At 41.4% G+C, this 24629-nt stretch overlaps 1 protein-coding gene across 6 annotated transcripts in view; it reads right to left on the bottom strand.

Moving 5' to 3' along the window:
• The window catches only part of BTBD9 (BTB domain containing 9), a 406941-nt gene that overhangs the window by 102550 nt on the left and 279762 nt on the right, over positions 1-24629 (bottom strand). For all 6 annotated transcript variants that reach the window (XM_040644643.1, XM_040644645.1, XM_040644647.1 and 3 more), the window contains exon 8: positions 3663-3852. In XM_040644643.1, the coding sequence (XP_040500577.1) occupies positions 3663-3852 (190 nt within the window). The remainder of the gene's footprint in view (positions 1-3662; positions 3853-24629) is intronic.

Raw genomic sequence — 24629 nt, 5'->3', positions numbered from 1 at the left:
ACCCGCGGGCTGTGGTTAGGCGCAGGCATCGTCCGCCAAGGCGGAAGTCTCTGCTTGCCTACCCGGCTACAGGTAAAGGTTCAGGAAAGGAAGAAATGATTTCTGTGGATGAAAACAGATGAACAAAAGACATCTTTACCCAAAAAAACAATTACATCCTCCCTTAGGAAAAAAGACTGCAGTGATCAAGACAACTCCTTTCTGAGTCCTTTGGCTTCATAGTCACCATCTACAAAGAAACCCGAATTTTTAGAGCCAGTGATTGGGCTTCCCCAGAAGAAGAATTTCCAGGATTGCCAGATCTCCGGCTTCTTAGATGGGGAAAGTGTTAGTCATTCGGCTCTATAGCACTCTCGATTCAGAATCATTGAGCTTTTTTCAGATACAGTGACTAGGAAAGCAAGTCAGAAATCACAAGCAATAGAAGCTGAGGGTCAGATGTCACTGACTAATCCTCCTGTCATTGGTCAATTACCCATCCCCACGAAGAGGTGCCACTGATCTAGTTTCCTATCAATAAATGTCTGTCTGGGCACATCAGCAGCTGCTAACCACAGTCGGCCAGGGTATCCAGCATCGTCCACGGGTACTGGTGGTTAAGAAATCCCTCTCCTTTTCTTCTTAATCATGTCACAGAAGAGGCAAATGCAGATCCTGACAACATAATGTTAGTTTCACAGAGCCGTGTCTCTTCGAGGGCTCAGCCAGTTACAGAGGGCTTCAATTGCATGGATTTTCTCACTGCAAAAACAATAGCTGGGCTCCAGGAAGTTTGGCGGCTGAGATATACAATTCTGCCTTTGGTTTGTGCTCATGCTCATTACTGCCACTCCGAGTCCCGGAAAGAAAAAATAGTTTGGGGGAGCCATTTTCATTCCATATTTAAAGAAAGCCACATGGGCACTGTTCTCTCTTGCTTTAAGCCCCAGTGACACCTTTTCCTGGGGTCAGAGCAAGTATCTCTGATTGTTTGGGCAGAGCTAGAGGTCGAAGTGGCCTTGCCACACGATGAGCCTGTTTGTCCCACTCTGAGTTGTCACCTAGGCGGTGACCTCATCTGTTTCTGCTGAATCTAAAATTCTAGATCTCCTATTGTACCTGCTATAATTTCCCCTTCTATCTTAACAGACTACCTCATCTACATATTTGATCTGTCAAGGGATGCTTATTCTGAGTTGCCACAGGCTTTATATGTCAGGGGAGGCTGGGAGAAGACAGCACGTAAATGATTATAATACAAATATGACAAATGCTCCAGTACAAGGTACAAACAGAATGTAAGGGGATCGCTGAAGAGGGAGGTCTGAATCAGCCCAGGAGATGATGGAAGGTTAGGGAAGCATTCCTGGAGGAGCAGAATCTTGAAGGGGGAGTAAGAGCCAGGTAAAAGAGAGGTGATGGGAAGGCTGTGAGAGACACCAGCAATGAGAACGGTATGTTCCAAGAGTTGAAGGCAGAGAGGTGAGAGGGGGTGGTGTGCGCAAAACTGTAAGTAGCTGGACAGGCACGTATGGGGTGGAAGGAGAAGCAGGAGGCAAGGCTGTGTAGAGAGAAGCAAGTCAGATTGTTCTCGAATGCCTTCATCTGAACTTTCTCCAGAAGGGGCATGACCACATCAGATCTGGGGTCCGGAGATGGCTGCAAGTGGGGAAGGAAGGGCCAGATGGAAGTCTGTCCGACCAGGTAGAGCAGAGAAACCATAAAGGTACAACTGTGATAATGGCTGTGGGGATGGGGAAGAGCAGAAGGCTTTGTGAGATATGTAGGGGCCAGGACTGACAGAACTGGCTGAAGAGGGGTGGTGAAGGAGAGGACTAAATTCAGGAAGACTGCCATGTTTTCAGCTCAGTCTACAGATAGATGGGTGGTGCCACTGAATGAGATGGGGGAAATCTCAAGGTGACTCGAGCAGGGGAAGCGGGGATAATGGGATTCCATTTCTGACATGTTGGTGTGAGATGCACGTGTAACATTGTTGGGGATGGGGTGGAGTTCGAGATAAGCAGACAGAACACAGGGAACATTAAAAGAGAGTGGGAAGAGCTACTAAGCTGCCAGTTTGCTTCCACCGTCATTGACGAGAAGACTGGTCTTCAAATTAGAAATGGCAGAACAAACGTAATAAAGAGAAAACTGAAGCCCCAAATAGGTGAAGTGAAAGAGAGTATCTAGTCAATTTAAATGATTCCAAGTCTCCTGGCTCCGGTGAGTTACACCCCACGCCTGCTGAAAGAAATTGCAGATGTAATCTTAGAGACACGACTGGTAATCTTCAAGAAACTGTGAAGACTATAAGGAGCGCCAGTGACAGGAGAAGGACAATGGTTCCCCAGATTTTTAAAGTGAAGAGGGATAGATTGTAATGGGAAATATTTAGATACGTTTCACACCATCTGTGACAAAAATTCTAGAACGGCTTACTAAATAGATGGCCTATGACTGCTTAAGTTAATGCGTGCAGCTGAGAAAAAAGGAAGGATGGAGTCTTGTTTGCTATCTGACAGAGGTTTATTTGCACTGGTAGCTTGTCCAGACTGATTGTGGCTTCTCTTCCCCCTCCTTAAGCACCAAGTGGGTTTGTCTGGTCCGCAGTATGAAGCCAAGGCTTCTCTATCTGTGTGGTGTGTTGCCTATGTTACTCAACCTGTATGTGGCCCTTTATAAGGGGTTGACAATTTAAATAAAGAAATCCACAGTCTGAATTCTCCCAGAAATCCAGCATCACTCATCAGGGTGGCCCCGGGGACTGGCAAGCCACAATAACCTCTATGGTTATTAGCCTAAACATCAATTAAACCTTTGACTGTTAAAATCCTACTACCTTACTCGTTGTGCTTTTTCTCTCTTTATACCCAACAACTTTAACATGAGAACAGGAAACAATAGAAACAAATGTGGTGGAGCATGATGGGGGGTAGACAGTCATGTCCCACCAATATCTCCACCCCTGGCAGGCTCAGATATCACGTAAAATACTTATCTACTGTTAAACAGAAATATATAACATAAATACATATACATTAGTTTTTCAGAGACCTTCTTGGAAACTTCAGAACAAAAGCAAAAAAAAGGGCAGCCTATTCAATACCCACATGGCTCTCTTGAGCTAGAAGTATACCCTCTGGGGGATGTCACCAGTCTCACATTTTAAAATTACACGATCTTATAAATCAAGCAATGTTGGGTTAAAGTTCCTTTCTGAAAACAAAACAAAACAAAATGAAAACAACGACCCCAAACCCAGATTTCCATTAAGAAGATTTTTTTTTTTTTTTTTTTTTTTAGTACCAGGTCTCATATTCACATGTTTGGTTCAGATGTAAATTTACTGGAGTTGAAAATTGGTTTTGATTCTATATAACCTCTCTTGACATTATCCTCTAAGTCCCTAACCAACACAAACTGAGACTTAAGAAGGAGGTGAGCCGTACCCAGGGAGGGGCCTCTAATCTATTCCTTCTGCAAGTCTAATTTTGGTGTATCCCCCCACCAAAAGATCCAAACAAGCACCCTGTAGCTCCTTGACCCCCTCCCCCCGCAATATTTAGAGCAAAGAATAAAAATGTATCTTCCCTGAAGTTATTGGGATCATCACTGCTCCAAAACTGAATTTGCCTGTGTCTTTCATTTTAAAAGTAACGAACAAAAAGGAATCTTCTTACCGTATTGACCCGATCATGTATGGCTGTGCCAGTTGAACCACAATTGCACCACTTCCTAGCTGATGACACGTATAGCCAGAATCCCAATCATAATTCTTGGTGTCGCCATTCAGCAAGGCATTTCGGCTCCGACTGACTCCTTCAATCACACTGGCACAATCGGCAATTGTTGCAACATTCTCCATGGGAACTGTGAGCCCAACACAAGATTCAGCATCAAGATAAGAGAAGCCAAACATATCCTGAGAGTGTACTACGAACAAAATGAATTACTATCTCACATCAATGATAAAGGAGAAATTAGAACGTCTTCATTATCTCAAGACATGAACACATTTCGATGCCAAATGGCTTCAAGAAAAAGTGTTGAATCTAAGATAGGAACAAACTGAACCACATGTGGAAATTAACCCTGAAGTATTTTACTATGAAGAACTATGATAACCCATAAAATACAGAATGGATAAATGCATTTCAACATATTACTACAATGGGAAACTACACATTAATTGACCTTAATAAACTACAGTTATGTACAAATAGATGAATCAAAAACCATAATGTTGTTTTCCCAGTAAAAAAATTCTTGACGTGTAAAAAACCAAAAACCCAAAAAACAAGAAAAACACATAATGTTGAGTGAAAAAAGCAAGGCACAGAAAAACACAAATTATGAGTTCATTTATCTAAAGTTTTTAAAAAGGCAAAACTAGAAATATGCTTTGTTTAGGGATACATGCATAAATGTAAAACTTCTGGAATCCGGGGAATTATTACATAAAATTCAGGATAATGTGTCTGGGAAGAGGGGGATGAAATCTTGCAGGGACTCCCACCAATGGGTCCAAGTATTAACTGATTTCATTTACAAGATGAAATCTTCGTTGGGGGGAGGAAGCTTCAAAAGTACTGATTTTGTTCTATTTTTAAGCCAGGTGGTGGGTACCTAAGCACTTACTTTATTACTACTCGCTAAACTGTGTGTACTTGTTACATTCGGTAAATATCAAAAATTTGTTTGGAGAAACAAGGTATACACATAGATTCAGTGTTTTAGAATTCATAAAGCAGCAAGATGATCTAGGAAATGGTACCAATCCCTTTTGAGAATATACTGTTGCCCTCAGCCATGGCTTGTTTCCTTTTGTTTGTTTGTTGTAAACAAAAATTTCCGGGCATTTCAACACGTAACGCTCTTCTCTTTGTTCATGAACTGCTATATTTTGAAACACCAGCTCTGTTTTGATTCTGAGTCTCTCTCTCTACTTCAAATCCATATCAACCTGTTCATTTGTAAAAGCCAAGGGCTTCCACAAAACGATAGCTACCTAAAAATGACGTAGATTCTCTAAGCACAGAGAAGAGACTAATAAAAGGTAAGGGCCTTTTAAGTCCCCTGGGACCTTTTCTGTGCATTTACCAGTGTTTGGGGTTTTAATTTAATTTATTATTCAACCCAAATCTACAATTAGGCCCAGCTACTTACATTCAAGATTTGCAACTTACTTTATGTAATTTTAAAATAGGTTGGAAAAAAAAAGACAATTTCTCATTAGATATATACTGTACTTTTCAGTATAATATTATACACTCTCTGAAGAGAGAGAGGGTGAGCAGTACTGCCGCCATGCCAAAACTTTTCTGCCTTGATAAGGATGTGAAGTACATAATCTTACGTGTATCTTCTACATGGTATGTTTATTTTCCAAGCTGGGTATGCCCGACTTGAGCCCTCCTCTTCTCCAGCTTCACTAACTGAGGAAGCCATCCACAGATAAAAAAGGGAGAAGGGGAAGGAGGAAGGGAGAGGTGATGGCTTTCTGGTGATGAATCCCTTGACTATCAAGCTTAACTCCAAAGCAATAAGCAAACACACGGGTGAAATAACCTCTAGGGATGGTTTCCTGGCAGAGAAGGAAGGGGACTCAGGAAGAAGTTCCCCATGCCTTGGAAAGGCAAGGAAGGACTATATTCGGCGCCTAAGTCACAGTACCTCTATCTCATGGAAAAGGGGAAGTACTGGGTGATTTGGAAGGTGGAACTTAAGGAAGTGGCACAAGGTGCACAGTAAATTGAACTGAGACATAAAATAATACTGTAGATAGGAGCTTAGGCTGCAGCAACAGCCCTCATTCTCCCACAGTGCATGTTTATTAATATATTTCTTTTTCGTGCATCCCATGTATTCTGCGATGATCAGAAAAGTGGTTCTGCTCACTGTATCAGCCAAGGGCCCGAGTGAGAGAGGCTTTGTATCCATATGAATTTCCTCAGTCACAGCAGCAACGAGAAGAAAGTGAGTCGGCTCCTGGTTCTTAAGACTCGTTCCCCAAAGTAACACACATTACCTCTTTCACGTTCGGGTGACCAAGGCAAGTCACAGGGCCTTACCTAACTTCAAAGGGGGTGGGAAAGTGCAACCCTGCTGTGTGCCCAGGAGAGGAAAGGGGAATGCTTGGTAGTAACATTACTGCAAACATTAAACCAGGATGAAGGAACATTCAATAGAAAGATAAATCTAGTCCATTCATGTAAGGTCTATAAAATATTTCAATGCATAAACACGCCAAAATTTATTTATCTAGTCTGCCGCTAAGGGATGTTTTGATTGTTATCACTGTTTTCTTTGCGATTACAAACAAAGGAGTCTTGTGTACATGGTAAGAGTTTCTTAAAGGAATACATAAGATATTATACATGTATATATGCATGAATTACACCCATGGCTATGAGTTACCTTCAATTTTCCTGGATATTGCCAAATTATTCACCAAAGTGGTTGTAAAAATTTACACTCTCAGCTCATTGCTTCACATCCTTACCGACTCTTGGTAATGTCAGACAGAGAAGTATGACATGGTATCTCAACGTGGTCAGTTTTCATTTCTCTCCGTGATGAGGTTGCACAGCGTTTTTTCCCCTTCTGGAATGATTCTCCACTTTTCTTCTGTAAACTACCTATCTTTACCTTTTGTCTATTTTTTTTTATTGTCTTCCTAATTGATTTGTATGATGCCAATCTTTTTTTTTTTTAAGATTTTATTTATTTATTCGACAGAGATAGAGACAGCCAGCGAGAAAGGGAACACAAGCAGGGGGAGTGGGAGAGGAAGAAGCAGGCTCATAGCGGAGGAGCCTGATGTGGGGCTCGATCCCATAACGCCGGGATCACGCCCTGAGCCGAAGGCAGGCACTTAACCGCTGTGCCACCCAGGCGCCCCTGATGCCAATCTTTTGATGGTTAATGTTCTGAGATGAAATCTTAATCTTTTAAAATTGGTGCCTTTCCCTTCTTGTTTATAAATTCTTTCCTAAATTTCCTAAATTCATAAAGATACTTTCCTATATTTTATTCTAAAATTTCTCAAATTTTGTTTTTCATATGTGGTTCTTTAATCTATTTAGGATTTATTTTTGGTATACCATGCGTGACACAAAAATCTACTTTCATCTTTTATTCTTAAGGTGAGCCAATTTCGCCGCCACCATTTAGTGAACTCTTGCCCCCACTAACTTACGTTATTTTAGTCATACACAAAGTTTTCATACATATTCATGTCTCTTTTTAAGATCTATGTTATGCTTCATTGATTTGCCTAGCATTGTGCCTTTACTATGCTGTTTTAATTACTATAATTTTACAGTAATCTTAAAATCTGATAAAGTGAACACCTTTGTTCCCTCGCCTTCCCCTTCTTTTCCTTTTTTCTTCCAAATTCTTTGATATTCTTGGCCCTTTCAGGAAAAATTTCATTTTATCTACCCTTTCAAATATAGTGGCATAAAAATTTTCACAGTATGTCCTCTTTTTCATCCCAAATATTTGTATTTGTACCTTTTCTTTCTTTGATCAGTCCTATATAGCTTGTCTCATTTATTAGTGTTTTCGAAGAACCAACTTTTGGTTTTGTTGATTTCTTTATTTCCTACTTCACTAAATTCTACTCTTCTTTTTATTTTTTAATTAATTATTTATTTGTGGGGGTGGAGAGCATGTGTGTGCGTGAGTGTGGGGGGAGAGGCAGAGGGAGAGGGAGAGAGACTCTCCAGCAGGCTTCGTGCCCAGTGCAGAGCCAGACATTGGGCTGGATGACAGGACCCTGATATCAAGACCTGAGCAGAAATCAAGTGTCTGACATTTAACCCACTGAGCCACCCAGGCACTCTTTTTATTACTTCTGCCTTCAATTCCTTTTAAATTACTCTGTTTTGTTTTCTAACTACTTGAAGTGAAACTCGTTAACCTTTCTTCTTTTCATACAGTCAAAACTTATTTATCCATACTTAACCAATTTATTCACCATTACTGTTTTTTAGATCCTCCTTTCTTCTTGGTTCAACTTCCTTCTTTCTAAGACACGTCCATTAGTATTCAGCAGTCTCTGTTTGAAAGTGCATTTTGCCACCACTCTTGGAAAATAGGTTAATTGATATGGAACTCCTGGTTAAAAGCTGTTTTTCCTCAGCACTTTGAAGATATTATTCCATAGTCTCCTGGCTTCTAGCGTTAAGTCTGCTAAAGTCGGCTATCCCTCTAACTTGTAACTGTTTTTTTGCCTACAGTTAATTTTAAGGGTTTTTTTGTTTTGGTTTGGTTTTGGTTTTGATGTTTTGCAATTTTACTACGTTGTACCTAGAAGTAGATTGACTTTATCCTTCTCAGGACTGAATATGAGCATTTATGGCTTTTATCAAGTCTGGAAAACTTTGGCCGTTATTTCTCTGAATACCGATTCGCCCTCCTTTTTTCTTTTCTTTTCTTTTCTCTTCTCTTCTCTTCTCTTCTTTTTTCTTCTTGAATTCCTACTGGACCTCTGCTGAACTCTTCATTCTGTCCTCCATGTTTCTTAACCTTCCTTTCATTTTTCTCTCTGTACCTCTTTTTGAAGCATTCTGGGCAATTTCTTAACTCAAATTACTATTTGTGTTCACTCATTCTCTTTAGGTGTATCTAATCTGCTGTTCAACCTGTCCACTGAGTTACTGAAATTTCACTATTAAACAAAAACTACACAGTATTGAAAAATAAATGAACTATAGCTACGTGTATCAACCAGGGTCAGTCTCACAAAGAAAACCGGTTAAGGAGAGAGCAAGTGAGGAAAAACATGCAGTATGATTCCACTTCTGTCGTTTAATGATACATGCTTGTGTGGTGAGATCAGAAAGGAAACCCAGGAAATGGTGAACACTGAAATCCAGGAAGAGGGCGGGGAAGCCACGGGGGCGGGGGGGCTTTGCACACAGGGCTGCAGAGGTTCGGTAGTATTCTCTTCAGTGCAGCAGTCAGCATGCCAGTGCTCCTATGTTCCAAACTTTAGATATATGTCATTTATATTCTTTTTTTTTTTTTTTAAGATTTTATTTATTTATTTGACAGAGAGAGACAGCCAGCGAGAGAGGGAACACGAGCAGGGGGAGTGGGAGAGGAAGAAGCAGGCTCCCAGCAGAGGAGCCTGATGTGGGGCTTGATCCCAGGACTCTGGGATCACGCCCTGAGCCGAAGGCAGACGCTTAACGACGGAGCCACCCAGGCGCCCCATGTCCTTTATATTCTTTTGCACATATGGAATTTTGTGTTTTTTTCAAGTTTCACACATTTTAGCACTGTTTTTATGAAAACCAGAATGATGGCAAGCCTCTGAAGGGATAAAACCCTTTATGATTACTTTGAACACTGATATCCTCTGTAGCATCCGCTAGGTTTTTATCAGTTGTCTTTGAGGACTTTTCCTGAGTTTGTCAATCTCCACCAATGCAACCTTACTTCTCCACAATTTTATCCCTAGATATCTGATTTTTAACTAGTGGTCAATCAGTGTAGCAGCATCGGAGATTATCACAAACTCATTACTGGTAGGGTTTCAAGCTCTTTGGAAAACAAGCTGGGATAAGTGCTAAGAATTCCTTTTCTAGAGACACATTTATAAATGGGTTTATTCAAGAAGACTCAGTCTCTAAAATTTTCTCTAAGCAGAAGTGCCCTAGTAATATTACCCTCTGATTCTCTGGAACCTCGAGGTGCTACATGAAGAATTGTGCCTTCTTAACAAGGAGTCCTGTATCTGTGAGCTGGAGGACAGAATACCACTTTGATCTTGACGTAATTATTCATTAATGTTTATTAGTCAAAGTCTGGATCTATGAAGTGTGCCCAACATACACACACACAGACACATCTTAACATACACACATAGATGAACTGTATCAGTAAAATTGACCCCAAGTCCCAAATTTCCTTTTAAGAAATAGCTTTTGCTAGAACTCTCCTGGCAACTTGATAAGCAACTGTATCTACCGAATAAGGTACAAAATCAAAAGATTACCACTTTTGTTAATTCTCATTCCTATTTTTTGATAATGAGTCAAATTAAAAGTATAATGACCAAATCATATTAACTAATGGAAAGAAGACAGAACAGGGACCTAGGCACAAACCCAGTGGATAATGACCTTTTATAAACAAGCAAGATGACTCCATCATTCCAGCACTGTGCCAATTGTTAATATCCAGACCAGTACGTCAGTCTGATCTAACGTGATCATCGGAGATTTAGAATGTGAATTTCGTAAGGGCAGGAGCTTTCCTTTTTCTCACTGCTCTAGTGCTAAGTGCCAAGAAACCGTGCTTAGCATATAGTAGGTGTTAGACAAATATTTGCTGAATAAATGAATCAGAGTGAGAAAAAACGGATGCTTATGTAGGTCGTGGCACTTCACCTTAATATAGTTCCTTACCAAAAGCTAGAAAACCTAAAAGTTACTGAATAAAGCAGAATAAAATGCTTTCTCAGTGAAAGTTTTCTTAGAAAAGTAAAGAATGATCAATCTCTGGATCTTGACCTAGACATTAACAAGAAAACAAATATGCCCAGTGCAGAAGAGCGGCTACGTAAGCATCACATGCACCCTCGGCCCTCTCGGCTTCTCCTTTCCTGAAAGTGCATCCCATATACACAACGTTCGGTCACTCATGGTAGACTAAAACATTTTCTGATGGAGAAACTGTTTTGGGGAGACGAGGAATGTCTGTAACAGTGTGGCTTTTAAAGAACAGGAAAGCTCTTTTATGCCTGTGGGGAGAGTCCTCTGCTTTACACTACAGGAGTCCTTCCAGAAGAGGTTTGTCCTAAAAGTCACTGCTGGGCTTACTAACACATATAGACCACTTTTTCCATTTCAGCAGGAAAGAGTTCTGCTATTAACTCGTCTTCCTAGAAACACACACATCAGCCTGCCTAGCCGCACTGTCTAATACTTACACAATGGTCTGAATAAGTTTTGTGGTCTCTTTTACTGGGAAAATTTAGGGAGTGATTCTGACTGCGAACCACAGAAGGTGCCATTACTGTTCTTCTTCATAGGGGTCAAGCCACTCCCCATCTGAATGTTCATTACAGTCTTTCATATGCGTCTGATAAATTTATTAAAAACGCCATCTGGATGGGACTTGGCTTTGTGCTGTATTTCCAGTCTTCCAGTTTCCTCTCTTGTCCCTGTGGAATTTCTGCCCCAATTTGTGTCACTTTGTTTACAAAACCATACTGCCCAAATCCAGCATCGTGTATCTGTCTCCCTCCGGTTTCCCTTTGCCATCCTTCGGCTACATACCTATTACAGTAGCCTGTGCTATGAGCAAAAGACAAAGGGGAACAGCCTGGGCAGAAATTACTTTTCCCCCTCCATGCACATAGCAATTCTGCTCAAATTTAATTTGCTGCTTCTGAATGCGAAAGTTGCATGTTAACAAAGTGTCTACATTCTGTAAGTGTATGAATATTGGGATGACTCAGACTGTGGGGTCCTGCAGAAAAAGTGACCTGAAAACAATTTTACTGCTCTCCGTTCGTATGCCGCATCAGGGGTAGCCAACAGCTTGGCAGTAAATTTAATTCAGGAGTAATAAATTTTTTAAAAGGCAGTATTACTTCACTAGGACATGACCTAAGGGCCACCTGTACCAGCTCTATTTAAAGATAAGACTGACATGTTATTCAACTGTCTCCAGAGATCACCTTTGAGAGGTGGGGGGGGGACCCCACTTGAAGCATATTTTTATTTTTTTTATTTTTTATTTTTTAAAGATTTTATTTATTCATTCGACAGAGAGAGAGACAGCCAGCAAGAGAGGGAACACAAGCAGGGGGAGTGGGAGAGGAAGAAGCAGGCTCACAGCAGAAGAGCCTGATGTGGGGCTCGATCCCATAACGCCGGGATCACGCCCTGAGCCGAAGGCAGATGCTTAACCACTGTGCCACCCAGGCGCCCCTGAAGCATATTTTTAAAAATCAAATAACACTTAGCACTTGCAGAGGACTGTCATCTTCATAAACCATACCGGTGTTAGGCTTCATTCAATGTTTCCCTGGCTGTTTTTATTACCACCTGTTTTCTAATAGCACACTGGTTCATGCAGCAAACAAGTGCATAATAGTCTTGGAGTAGATTCTTCTCCATTGCTAAGATTTTCACAAAGAATTTCTTTCAAAAAGCCTACTAAGGCTATTAAAGGCTATTAGCTAAAGATCACACCTAGGTACTCCCCTACATAACTATACTTTCCTTTTTTTAGAGAGAGTGCATGGAGTGAGCAGGTGGCAGGGAGGGGATGGGGGAAGAGGGAGAGAGAGACTCTTAAGCAGGTTCCATGCCCAGAATGGAGCCTGATCTCAGGACCCTGAGGTCATGACCTGAGCCAAAATCAAGAGTCAGACGCTTAACAGACTGAGCCAGGCATCCCTGAGCTATACTTTTTTTTTTTTTTTCCCAAAGGGGACTCACCCTAGGCACCTACCCCAGGCCTATATAGGAACTTATTGCTAACCATGCAAACTTCCATCCAAACTGCAATCCAAACTTCGGCTAAGTTATTCAAAGGAAAAAATACCCACAGCTGTTATGTCTTAACAGCTGTAAAAGAACAATAGCTAATTAGAGCACAAGCCCATCATTCTTGGAAACTAGCAAAAAGCTACCAAAATGTATTCTACAACACTGGCGCCAAGTTACACTAATTCCTAGTTTTACCTATCGGGTTTAAAAAAATTCACTTTTCAATCATGTTACATCACTTTGCTGAAGAAAAACCAATGATTACGTAGGACGTGCACTTTTAAACTCCAGTTCCCCCCAGTTCCCATCTCTGTGAGAGGGCTCCTTCCTAACACAATTCCGAAGGATTCAGATGGGAGTACCTCTCTGCACCCACAGGGGAAGCCTGTGGCAAGAAAGCAGACCATGCCTGTTGAGTGCTGCCTGCCCACCCTCCCCATTCCTCTGTGCTTCTTCTTTTTCCTCTTTGCTTTCCACTCTCATCTGTTTTAGGTAGTAGGAACCTCCGTGCTCCCGTCATTCCTGGTCTAGCTCCACATCTGAGACTATCGAGGTTGCCCAAATCACACCATCTCCTGAGACAGTATGGGCTTTGACAGTCCTGCTGGGCTCCGTTTAGCCAGTGAAAGGAGGAGGTAGCACTTTTCCAAACTTCAAGTGTGCCACCCCCTGCCCCCTGCCCCAAACATGTGCAAACGTTGTAAGGCCCCGGCTCCAAACACTTTGGAGGGAACAGCAGCTTTCCGGAAGATGAAGGGGAGAAATCAGAGGTGGTTATCCCCAGGGCCAAGGTGAGGAGGGTGGGGCCGGTAGATCTCAAAGGTACAAGTTCACTAGGATCAGTGAATTCTCTCCTCACACTGGGGCCTTTGAAGGAAAGCATCGTCCAGAACTAACTGTTTAAGACGCTTACTCTCTTATGTGTGGCTCGAATGCTGGAGGTTTTAGCTGTGAAAATCTTCAATTCTAAAAGACCTTAAAGAATCAAGCATCAGATGTTTAACAGCAGTAACCACTGCAGTGTATCAAAGAGGGATTCACTCTGTAGGTGAGGCCTTGAAATTTAGGACAAAGGCATTTCCAGGTATAAGAAAAAAGATATCCCAAACACCCAACTATGTGTTTGAACTAACAGGCAATATTTCATTGGCGTGATTTTTTTTCTTTTCTCTGGACATAATCTATCAGCGAATGAGACCATCTGGCCCCTACTTCAGGACAAATTATTCAAGCTGATATGGGGGATGGAGTTAGGCGTGGGTGGGTGGTGAGATGCCTAACATACAAAGAGTCACTGAAACTGGTTTTGTGATTTTTGGAAAATTTCAAAAATTTTACAAAGTTATAATGTAAAATACTTTTTTTTTTCTATGAGTAGTCTAAGTTTTACATGGATTTATTTTTTCTCATGTCCTAAAAGATGTTGAAATCAACAGAATTATTTTTGTTCCATGCTACTGGTTGAAAGTCTTATCAAGTCATAAGGATTTTACGACTCAAGGTCAGAGATGTTACCACAGATTGGGGGAGTGTTCCTCATTCACGCTGGGCATAGAACAAAGGATATGCAAAAGATTGTTTTAAAGCCCCACAAAAGTAGTGGTTTGCTCAATACTTTTTTGTAAGGAAGGGTTTTTTGTTTGTTTGTTTTTGTTTTTTTAGCTATTCCTTTAATAAAGCAGTAGCTTTCCTTTTTATTATAAGCTGAAGGATGCATCTGGTTCAAACTTGAACAATTTAGTCAGAATGATTCTGGGATCATGGATAACTCTTGAGTCTTAAGATCTTGAATGATATTTCTTTAAAATGCATCAATAACTATGAGTTTTTTCTAAAAGTAATGTCAGTAGTGAGGCATCCCAAACCTTACGTGGAGCCCTGTACATCGTACAGAAAATGTCCTGATCGGATCTGTGACAAGAATGCAATTCTGCTTTGGCAGAATTTTCCTGCCACACCTTTTGGAGGCAGAGAGAAAAAGACTGGAGACAACGCCAACTTCTCACATGTTTTAGCTCCCACAAACCACCCTGGAATGAGTTGTGTAAGAAGAATCTCTAAGAATCTCAAGAGAGCGAGATCGGAATTTAGAAGAAACAGATGGGTAAAGGTGAGTCTCAACTTCTGAATACTGGGCTCTCAGGATTCAGACTCTGTAATCAAACCACACAGGACGCCTGAGGGAAAATCTTGCCTCCAGGGTACTCTCCCACTTTGAGCCTGAGGGACCAGCCCAGGGCTGTGGGGAGGCTGAGCAGTCCCCTGGGTGAAGTGGAGGCGATGCCTTCTGACGGCTGAACCAGGGGTCCCTGAGAGAATCCAGCTACCGGGCTTCAAAGACTGACAATCAGAGTCTTCCAGGTGACCTGGAACAACTCTTTTCATGCCTCTAAGTAAAGCAGTTATCAGACAAAAAAGCCTCAGCAAAACATACAATGTATATACTACCTTCTGGAGGCCAAAGTTCATCTAGACTGAGGAAGCAGAATTGCTCTGTATTTTCCAGTAGGCGTGTGATGAAAAAAAAGTCTTGTCTAAAATACAATAAGAAGTAATTTAAAAAGAGCCTTTTGCTAGTATTTTCGATTATTTTAATGGTTTACACTTAGCGCTCTGGGAAATGACAGATGGGTGCAAGTATTTTTAAATAAACTTTATTAGGAATACTGTCAAACCTGCCTATTAAGAAGCATCTGACGTCTGAGTTCTAGCTTTCTTCATACCATACCTGCACACTTGAATTCTGAGAGGGAAGATGGCTGCCCTCCCCTGCCTGCGGCTCTGGCACCCACTGGGCCAGGCCGTGCACTGCAATGCAGGCGCCCAAAGGACTAGCCTCAGTTCTGTGAATGGCGTCTTAGGCGATCTCATGGAGGGCATTTAACTGCCCTGGGACCTAATTTCTTTACTTAGAAAGAGAATCATCCCCTCTTCTCTCTACCTTAGGAATATTGACAAAATTAAAAAAAAAAATAGAAAGAAAAAATAAAAGCACCTTGAGATTTTCAGAGACACACAAGGCCCAGGATTGGTACTTCCTTAACCATAAAAGAGCCAGGTTTTTGCCCAAGTGGAATGGGTCGAAGGGACCAGAGTTTCAGAAATCTCAGTATCACACAAGAGGGGAGACTTTGATTCCCGTGAGCCACTCTATAATTGTAAAAGAACAGGGGACAAGGGGAGGAAGAACCAGTAACAATTCTACTGACCTGCACAAACTATTAGCACCTGCTAGTGTAATATGTAGCTGGCAGTTTCAGAATAACCAAGAAAGCAGTTCCTTCTGGTCGATATTTGCTGGGGACAGCAATTTCTGACCTACTCAATCAGATCAAGATCATCTGAGTCATTAGACCAAAGAAGCCTCTGTGTGCTAATGGTACAGTGGCTAGGGGGGTCTCTTGTCATTAAACGAAGGGGTCTGCTTGCAGCCTGCCTTCTAGGAGAGTCACTGCTTTGAGGTTTCATGAGCTATCACGATGGAATGAGCAAATCAAAACACATTAAAAATATCGCAGACACAAATGGGCTTATAATTTGTCAGTGAGGCGGATGGTGCTAAATGCCATGTGGCTGCTCCACTCTTCTTGGGGAAAGGCAGGAGGGGAACCAGGAGAGAGGGGAGGAAGAGGGAGAGGAAAGCTTCCCTACAGTATTTAGATGGTCTTCAAATGTTCATAATTTCCTTAGGGTGTGCTCGTTGCCAGGTTGACAGATGTTGCTGGAAAACCTGTACTATGCTGAAGAAAGGCTAACCTTTCAAGAGTGGGAGCGGGGGAGGGAAGCAGCCCACGCATTCGGTGAAGAGATGACATTAAACTGGACAGCGAACTACCCTGAGCACGCTGGATCTTTGAAAGGCTGTGTGATAACACTGCCAGAGAGAACTGTCCTGGGAGAAATCTCATTTCACCATGGCTTTCCCTGCCATGAGTTTAAATTAGTTTTTAAAACTAAATATTAGAATGCCCTCGACAAGTAACTGATTATTAATTATTGCTTTTTTAAACTGCCATGACTCCGAGTGGTAACATTCCCCTAAGAGAAGTCATGGATCCGCCATCTTATAATCTCTCGTAAGCATTTGTCCACTTTCTTTTTCATTCTTTCTTCCTGGCTGTACTTTATGCATGAAGAGAAATAGGTTCTTCAAAGCGAACTGCCGATGATCTTAACACAGACTTCCCAACTGGGCGCAAACTTACATGCTTCTTCTGCTTGCTTGGCTCTTGACATTTCCTAAAGAGAGCCGCCCAACAGAAGATCAAGTCTGCTGAGCATTAATTTATGGGGACAAAATGGTACTTTTGCAAAGCCCTAGTCCTTGACCACCAGATAAGAGGAAGAAAACATGTGAGGGCTTGCCTGTTTAAGATCCTGAGTCCATCATTCAGTGCAGTAGAATCAGCATTTGAAGTGGTAAGAGCCAGGGCTGGGAAGGACAGGGGAAAGCCGAGTGGGGTAAGACCTCCCTTTTCAACCCATTAACTCTTCACATTAACTTCACATTAACTGTGTCCTCTTCCTGAGGGCTGCTGTGGCTCCTTTTTATCTCCAACATGGTTTTCCTGCATTCCCAACTCTGAACCTCCAGCTCAAAAATCCACATGGTCTTGCTCATTAATGTGGCCATTAGTCATTTCTTCCTGTGCCCTTGGCTACACCCAATGTTTTTTTCTCAGCTCTGATTAAGGAGCAAGTCACCTAATGTCTTCTCATGGAAGGCAGATTAACCAACCTATCCATTTAAAGATTAACAGTAATGTGCCATAAGGAAAATTATACCTCTAGCATGAAAATCTGCAATTGGGGAACCATTTTACAGGATCACATTCATTTATATCAATTATCTTGTTTATCAAAGACAATGAAAACCAAACTGGTAGTAAAAAGGTACAGAGTGCACTGTGAGGAATAATTAGGTCTTACCCTCCCGGAGGCCGATTTACCACTTCACTTTGGGAGGTGATGTTTACAGTGTCTGTTTTATAACTCTCTTCACATTAACTTTCAAATGTCAAAAGCAGGCAGTTAATTGTTTATTATACAAAATGTCACAAATGTAAAATACTGAGGTATAAAATTATTATAACCAATCTACCACAAGAAATCCTGCCTTTTAGATTTTATAGCTTGTTTGTCAGTCTCTGGATCTCAGCTTAACTGCCAGTATATGGACTGTGTGTGCCAGGTAGCTGCTATCTGACAAATAATGTTCTCTGCGTGCCCTGTGTCCTCAGCCAAATGAGAAATAAAAATAACATGATATGAGAATTACTATTATGGTTTAAAGTGATATGTACTAGGAAGAATGGGGGATGGCGGAATTGTGATGTCACGTGTTCTGATTTCATTCTGGCTGAAAGTGAGATTCAGAGAACTGTGATGCAGTTATCGAAGTGGCTTGAGCTCACAAGAGTGAATGTGCAACTGCCCACATTCTCTAAAGCCACTGTGTCTGCCCCAGAAGCTCTCCATCACGGAATATGCACCAGCATGAGAATTTCTTCTGTTACCACCTGCTAAATTTGCAGAGACCGAATCCTCTCCCTCTGCTACCCACAATTCCAATCTTGCCAAAACTACTCCTTCTGGTAATCTCTTTGTCTTTAGGCTCAAAGAACCCATTTTTTCTCTAGAGCCATAAGAATCAGACAGTTGGGAAGGAGAAGAGGAAAGAAGGGAGGAGGAAGGAATAAAACAAAGCAGTGTATTTCTATGGGGAAGGAGAAGAGAGTGCAGTAAATCAGTTGAGATTAAGGTGGAAGTGAGGCCGATAAGTCTCCTTTATAATCTATTAGGTACAATTTATACAACAAAATTTTTGTGGCTAAGATTTAGTAAAACGGATAAATGGATGAAAATAGTAATTAGTTGACCATGGAACACCTGTTTATACCCATCCATGCACACGATGGAAAAGCACACTATTTTGCATCCATAGTAGGTTAAACCTCTCCACTACCACTAAGGTCGTGAATACCTGTGAATTTGTTTGGCTAATCCACAGAACCAGTGAGACACTGGTAAGAAACCCACAGCTACTATAGCTCATCAAATCACCAAAGTTATAGTTAGAAAAGAACCTTGAGAACTACTCAGTTCAAGGAATAAATAAATTATATCTTAATAAGATATATGTAATACATATTGACCCAGAAAACAGAAAAAGAGGTAAAGCTGCTCAAGTCATTTTAATATAACTTCAGTTGTGAAATGACTTAGAGACAGGTCAAGAAAAGAAATCTACAGGCCCACTTTATTTAAGAAAATAGGTGTAGGGGTGCCTGGCTGGCTCAGTTGGAAGAGCATATGACTCTTGATCTCAGGATCGTGAGTTTGAGTCCCATGTTGGGTGTAGAGATTGCTTAAACATACTAACTAAAAAAAAAAAAAAAAAAAAAAAAAAAAAAAAGGAAATAGGTGTAAACATTTTAAAATAAATATTAGCCAACACCACATCCAATAATTAGTTAGAAAATACATCATGTCCAAGCTGCAGTTATCTTAGGAATACAAATATGGGTCATCATTAGAGCATCTATCATTCCAGTGGATTAAAAAAAAAAAAAAAAGCCTCTGAGTGATTCTGAGCAAGGGGTGTTCCAACAGGATTACTTTGGCTGAAGTGTGAGAACAAAGAGAAGGACAAGAGAGGATGCTCGCAGAACCACGAGCAGACAGATTATACAACTCTCAGGGAGATGGTGGTGGCTTGCACCAGGGTGCTGGCAGTGGCAGTGGCAAGAAACTCACTAGCAATGAGAGAAATGCAAATTGAATAACAATGGGAGACAACCTCATGGCCATCAGGAGGGCAAAGAGTAGAAGAGCCACCTTGCACGGGGAGTAAGGGTGTGGGGATGAAAAACACTCTCGTGCTCCCCTGGTGGTGGGAATGTGAACTGGCAGCAGCTGAGCAGGAAGGCAATCTGCAGTATGCAGCAAAATTAAAGTCATGTGCTTTAGTGCTCCAGGATCGTACTCTTGACTACAGGTCCCAGAGAAATCTTCATTCAGGTGCAAAGGGGATAGATACAAGGACATTCATCATGGCAGCGTTGTTTTTGAGAGCAGGAATCTGGTGGTGACCTAGGTATCCATCACAAGGGGGACTGAATGAATGAAACAGGTGAGATAGTAACAGTACCTGCCTTATAAGACTGTGTTGAGGGTTAGATGATTTTATGTAAAAGCTTAGAATAGCGTCTGGCAAATAGTAAGGACTATATAAATTTGTTAATATGTTTATAATTATGATGATGGAATCCTAAGTCACATTGAGAAGCAATGATGTATAAGTCTCAAAAACATAATATTGCTTGAGAAAAGTATGAAAAAGAGTAAGATTTATAGCATAAAGACGTTTTTGAAAATTAAAACACATATACAAAACCTGCCAACATTATAGATTTTACAAATATGCATATTAAGGATATAACCAAACACACTAGAGATGATGTCATAGAGGAGAACAGAAGCAGGGTTCAAAGCAAAGAGGAAACATACATAAAAAAGAAGGCCTTGCCCGGATCACTAAGGATGATGTATTAATGACCTGAGGAATATGGTGAACACAATTATCTATACCCAAACGATGCTTATTTAAAAACAAAACAAAGCAAAAAAACAAAAAACAAAAAAACAAAACCCAGATCTAGGTTAATTTTTCATGTTGTAGCTGAGAACTCAGCCTCAGAGAGATGGTGTCTTATTTATTACACAGCAAATCGGCAGCAGAGTGGGAACCAGAATCTGGGCTAATTTTCTGGTCCTCAGAATGCAAAACATCATTCTGTCCATCCATCCATTCAGTAAACAGTTACTGAGTATTGGGATTCCACATGCTGGGAATATAGCAGTGAACAAAACAGACACAGTCCCTTCTATTATCAAACCATGTGACTAAAACGTATAGTTACAAATGAAACTATGAACTTTTGAAGGGAAAAAAAAATCCAGATCTGTTAGCATCATACAAAGAAACTTTACCTAAACCGGGGGCAGGGGGTCAGGCAAAATTCTTCCTCAGAAGTGACACTGAAGCTGAAATTTAGAGGATCGACAGGAGGTTACCCAAGTTAAGGGGCTGGAGTATAATGAGGTGAGGGTAAGGGACATTCCAGAGAGAACGGCAAGTACAAGGCCCTGTGGTCAAAGAATGCACTGGGCCATCTGGGAATGGAAGGAAGGCTTGTGGCCGGAATAGCAGAAGGTGAGATGGGAACTGGTACCAGACGAAGCGAGTACGCAGGCAGCAGATTACACGGGGTTTGCGGGCCCTAGTGAAGACTGTGAAATTTCTCTCAAGAGCAATGGAAAGGCTCTGAGTGGTTCTGAGCAAAGGAGCGTTCCCTAGGAGTGTGGAGAACAATGGGAAGGACCGGGAGAGGACGGGGACCCCACTGAGTAGCCAGGCATGCCCGCAGTGCAGGAGACATGCTGGTGGCTTGCCCGAGGACGGCAGTGGCAGCAAGAAGGGAATACATGTGACACTGGGGATCCAGTATCAATATAAGTTATTTCTCTCATATAAAAATACCTCTGATGATATATATTTTAGTGTGCTTCCACACATCACTGAGGTTTTACTGGGGTGTGCTTCCAATTTTTTATAACCAGCAACTAGAGAACATTCATCAAAGGATCACTGGAAACAAGTATGATAATGCTCCTGGGGCAACTGTTTGCTCGGTTTTGAGCAAGGAGGAAGGAAATGGGGCTCTAAGCCCTTTCCTAAACTATCTCGTTTGCAGCCAAAGACTGTTTCTCTGTCACCCGGCCTCTCTGGCCGTGAGCAGAATGGTAGCCACAGGGTCAGGCCGGGGGCGTGGGGTCCACCTCCCACGGCCACGAGGGCTGCCTGCGGGGCGACAGTTCCGCACTTAGAACTCCATCAATTCATATTTAGTATTTTACAGAATCATTTCCTGAAGACACTAATTGGAACATCTAACACCTTCTGCACTTTTACATCTCACTGGAGTCCCTCGCTTTTACACTCCACTTTATTGCCATTTGGGTTGATTTCATCACAGCTTCATGGAAAACAACTTCACCAACGACCATTTCCTGTCATTAGGGGGGCAGAACTGAAGTAATCCCCTGCTTCAGGACTAGGTGGGTTTTATGATAATTTTACCACAGGTAGTGTTGTGATCTCAGGTACATTTCTCTCTGGTAGCACGGTACCAGTTCCTGTCTTTAAAAAGATGAGCGTCGAATGCGGCTATAAAAGAAACATCCCCATCTTCACAATATTAACGAGCCAATAAATTCAAAAAGATGGCTGCGTCCTGGACTGGCTCACCTACCAGGCACCCGCTATCACATAATCTCTTAATTTTACTCAAATCAGTGACACGCCCAAGCCCTGTTACATTGAATTATGAGGCAGGAAAAGGCCGTCAGGTCTAGAGGCCTCCTCCCAAAACATCTTACACAGCAGCCTGCTCTTACAGCCCCCAAAGAGCAAGGATTTCACTTGACTCACAAAAGCACAGCCCTCGTGTTGCTATTTTAATAAATAAGGAATACTGTAAGGCTCCAAAGGCTATTGGAATCTTTCCTTCCAGTTCCCTCTTTTCATTTTTAAACATCTTCTTTGAGATATAATTGACACACAATAAATTTCACCTATTTGAAACGTACAATTTGATGAGTCGAACACCCGTGAAACTATTAGCATAATCAGGATAACAAACCTTTCCATCAGCCTCAAAAGTTTCCTCAAGCCCCTCTGTAATTCCTCCCCGAGCCCCAGAGAACTGTGAATCTGCTTTCTGTTACTATAAGTGACTTTGCATGATCTAGAATTGTTTATAAATGGAATCATACAGTATATGCTCTTTTCTTGCTTGGTATCTTTCATCCAGATTTTCAAGGATTACTCAACAGAATCATCGGGTGAATCACTATACTTCATCAAGAAATTCCCCTACCTAACCCAGAAATAGGATTTATCTTAATTTCGTAGGCTCTATTTGGGAGCACGTGGGGTGCTGCAGTGCCTGCAGGGCACTCATGCTGGCGCTGCCCACTCTGCCTTGTCTCCCACTCAGGATAGGTAATGTGGAAATAGCTTTCTTTGCGAAAAAAACATAAATTCTTTTACTGATTGTAAAAGTAATACATATTTGAAGAAAATATGTAAATGCAGAAAATAAAAAAAATTAAAATTACCTATAATCTCACCATTCAGAAAACCTCTGTTAACATTTTGATATTCTTCCTTACTGTCTTTTAATGAACTGTTACAGCCTGAATTGTGCGTGCCCCAAGTTCGTATGTTGAAGTGGTAACCCCTAATAACTTAGAATGCGACTGAATTTGGAGATAGGGCCTTTAAAGAGATAATTAAGTTTAAATGAGGTCACAAGGATGGGGCCCTAATCCAATAGGACCAATGTCCCTACAGGAAGGGGACGAGACACCCGGGATGTGAGTGCATGTTGAAAAAGCCACTTGAGGACACAATGAGAAGACAGCTACCTGCAGGCCAAGGAGAGAGGCCTCAGGGGAAACCTAACCTGCCGACACCTTGATTTTGGACTTGCAACCTCCACAACTTTGACAAATACTGGCATCAATCTAGCTGTAAAGATGGTACACTACTTCTATTTTACATTATATAATAAGCATTTCTCTATGTTATAAATGGTTACATAGAAATTTGGATGTGTGAATGTGCAAGAATTTATTTCACTATGCCCCTATTGTTGGACATTCCTTCCCCTTTTTTGGTTATCATAAATAACACTGCATTGTACATTCATGTAAAAGAAATGCTCTACCTGAATAAGTCCTTAGGATAAATTACTAAAGGTAGAAGTAGTAGATCAAAGGGTATTTTTAAGACACTTCATTTATTGCCAAATTGCCTTCTAGAAAACTTACACATTTCTCAGCAGTATGTGACACTGCCCATTTTGTGACAGCCTCACCCATACTAAGTATTTTCATTTAAAACATCTTTGCCAACGGGAATTTAAAATGAAACCTGACAAGCTGATTTTCAAGTTCATTGGAAAAGAAAATCTGAAAGAATAGCCTAGAAAATTTAGAAAAAGAATAGCTGTGAATGCGGATTTGCAATACTAGGCAGCAAAATAGATTATAAAGCTGTAGTTATTTAAATGATGTGTCACAGAATCTGGAATAGATAGGGAGATCCATGATACCTGCTATTTTAAAATCAATGAGGGAAAGGATGAAATAATCAATAAAGGATTTCGGAACAACTGGTCACATATTTTAGAAATAAAATATGTGGTCCCTTAGACCAAACAGGATAAAATTTAAAAGGATTAAAGAGCTAAATACTAAAAACACACACAATAGTAAGAAAACGACAACCAACCAACAACTACAGAGAGGCATATTTTTATATTTTGGGCCGAGGAGGGAGTTTTGAAGCAAGTTAAAAAATCCAGAAGAAAGAAATGACTGAGAGGTATGACTAAATCAAAATAAGGGGCGCCTGGGTGGCTCAGACCATTAAGCGTCTGCCTTCAGCTCAGGTCATGATCTCAGGTCCTGGGATCGGAACCCTGCATTAGCAGGTTCCCTGCACCTCAGGGAGTGTGCTTCTCCCTCTCCCTCTGCTCCTCCCCCTGCTTGTGTTCTCTCTCTGTGTCAAATAAATAAAGTCTTTTAAAAAAATAAATCAAAATAAAAAACTTCCGGGGCGCCTGGGTGGCACAGTGGTTGGGCGTCTGCCTTCGGCTCAGGGCGTGATCCCAGCGATCTGGGATTGAGCCCCACATCAGGCTCTTCTGCTATGGGCCTGCTTCTTCCTCTCCCACTCCCCCTGCTTGTGTTCCCTCTCTCGCTGGCTGTCTCTATCTCTGTCAAATAAATAAAATCTTTAAAAAAAATAAAAATAAAAATAAAAAACTTCCGAACAACAAGAACATCATAAAGTTATAAAGTAACAGGGTGGGAGAAGGTATTTGCAACATGTATAAAACACAAAGGATGAATATCCATAATCTACAAATTAATAATAAAAACCACAAGCAATCAAAAAAGAAGCTGAGGGGCACCTGGGTGGCACAGCGGTTAAGCGTCTGTCTTGGGCTCAGGGCGTGATCCCGGGGTCCTGGGATCAAGCCCCACATTGGGCTCCTCCGCTGA

Source organism: Ursus maritimus, unplaced genomic scaffold (assembly GCF_017311325.1).
Source record: "Ursus maritimus isolate PB19 unplaced genomic scaffold, ASM1731132v1 scaffold_30, whole genome shotgun sequence".
NCBI lineage: Eukaryota > Metazoa > Chordata > Mammalia > Carnivora > Ursidae > Ursus > Ursus maritimus.
The sequence above is the reverse complement of the archived record's forward strand: the minus strand, read 5'-3'. Positions and strand labels throughout refer to the sequence as shown.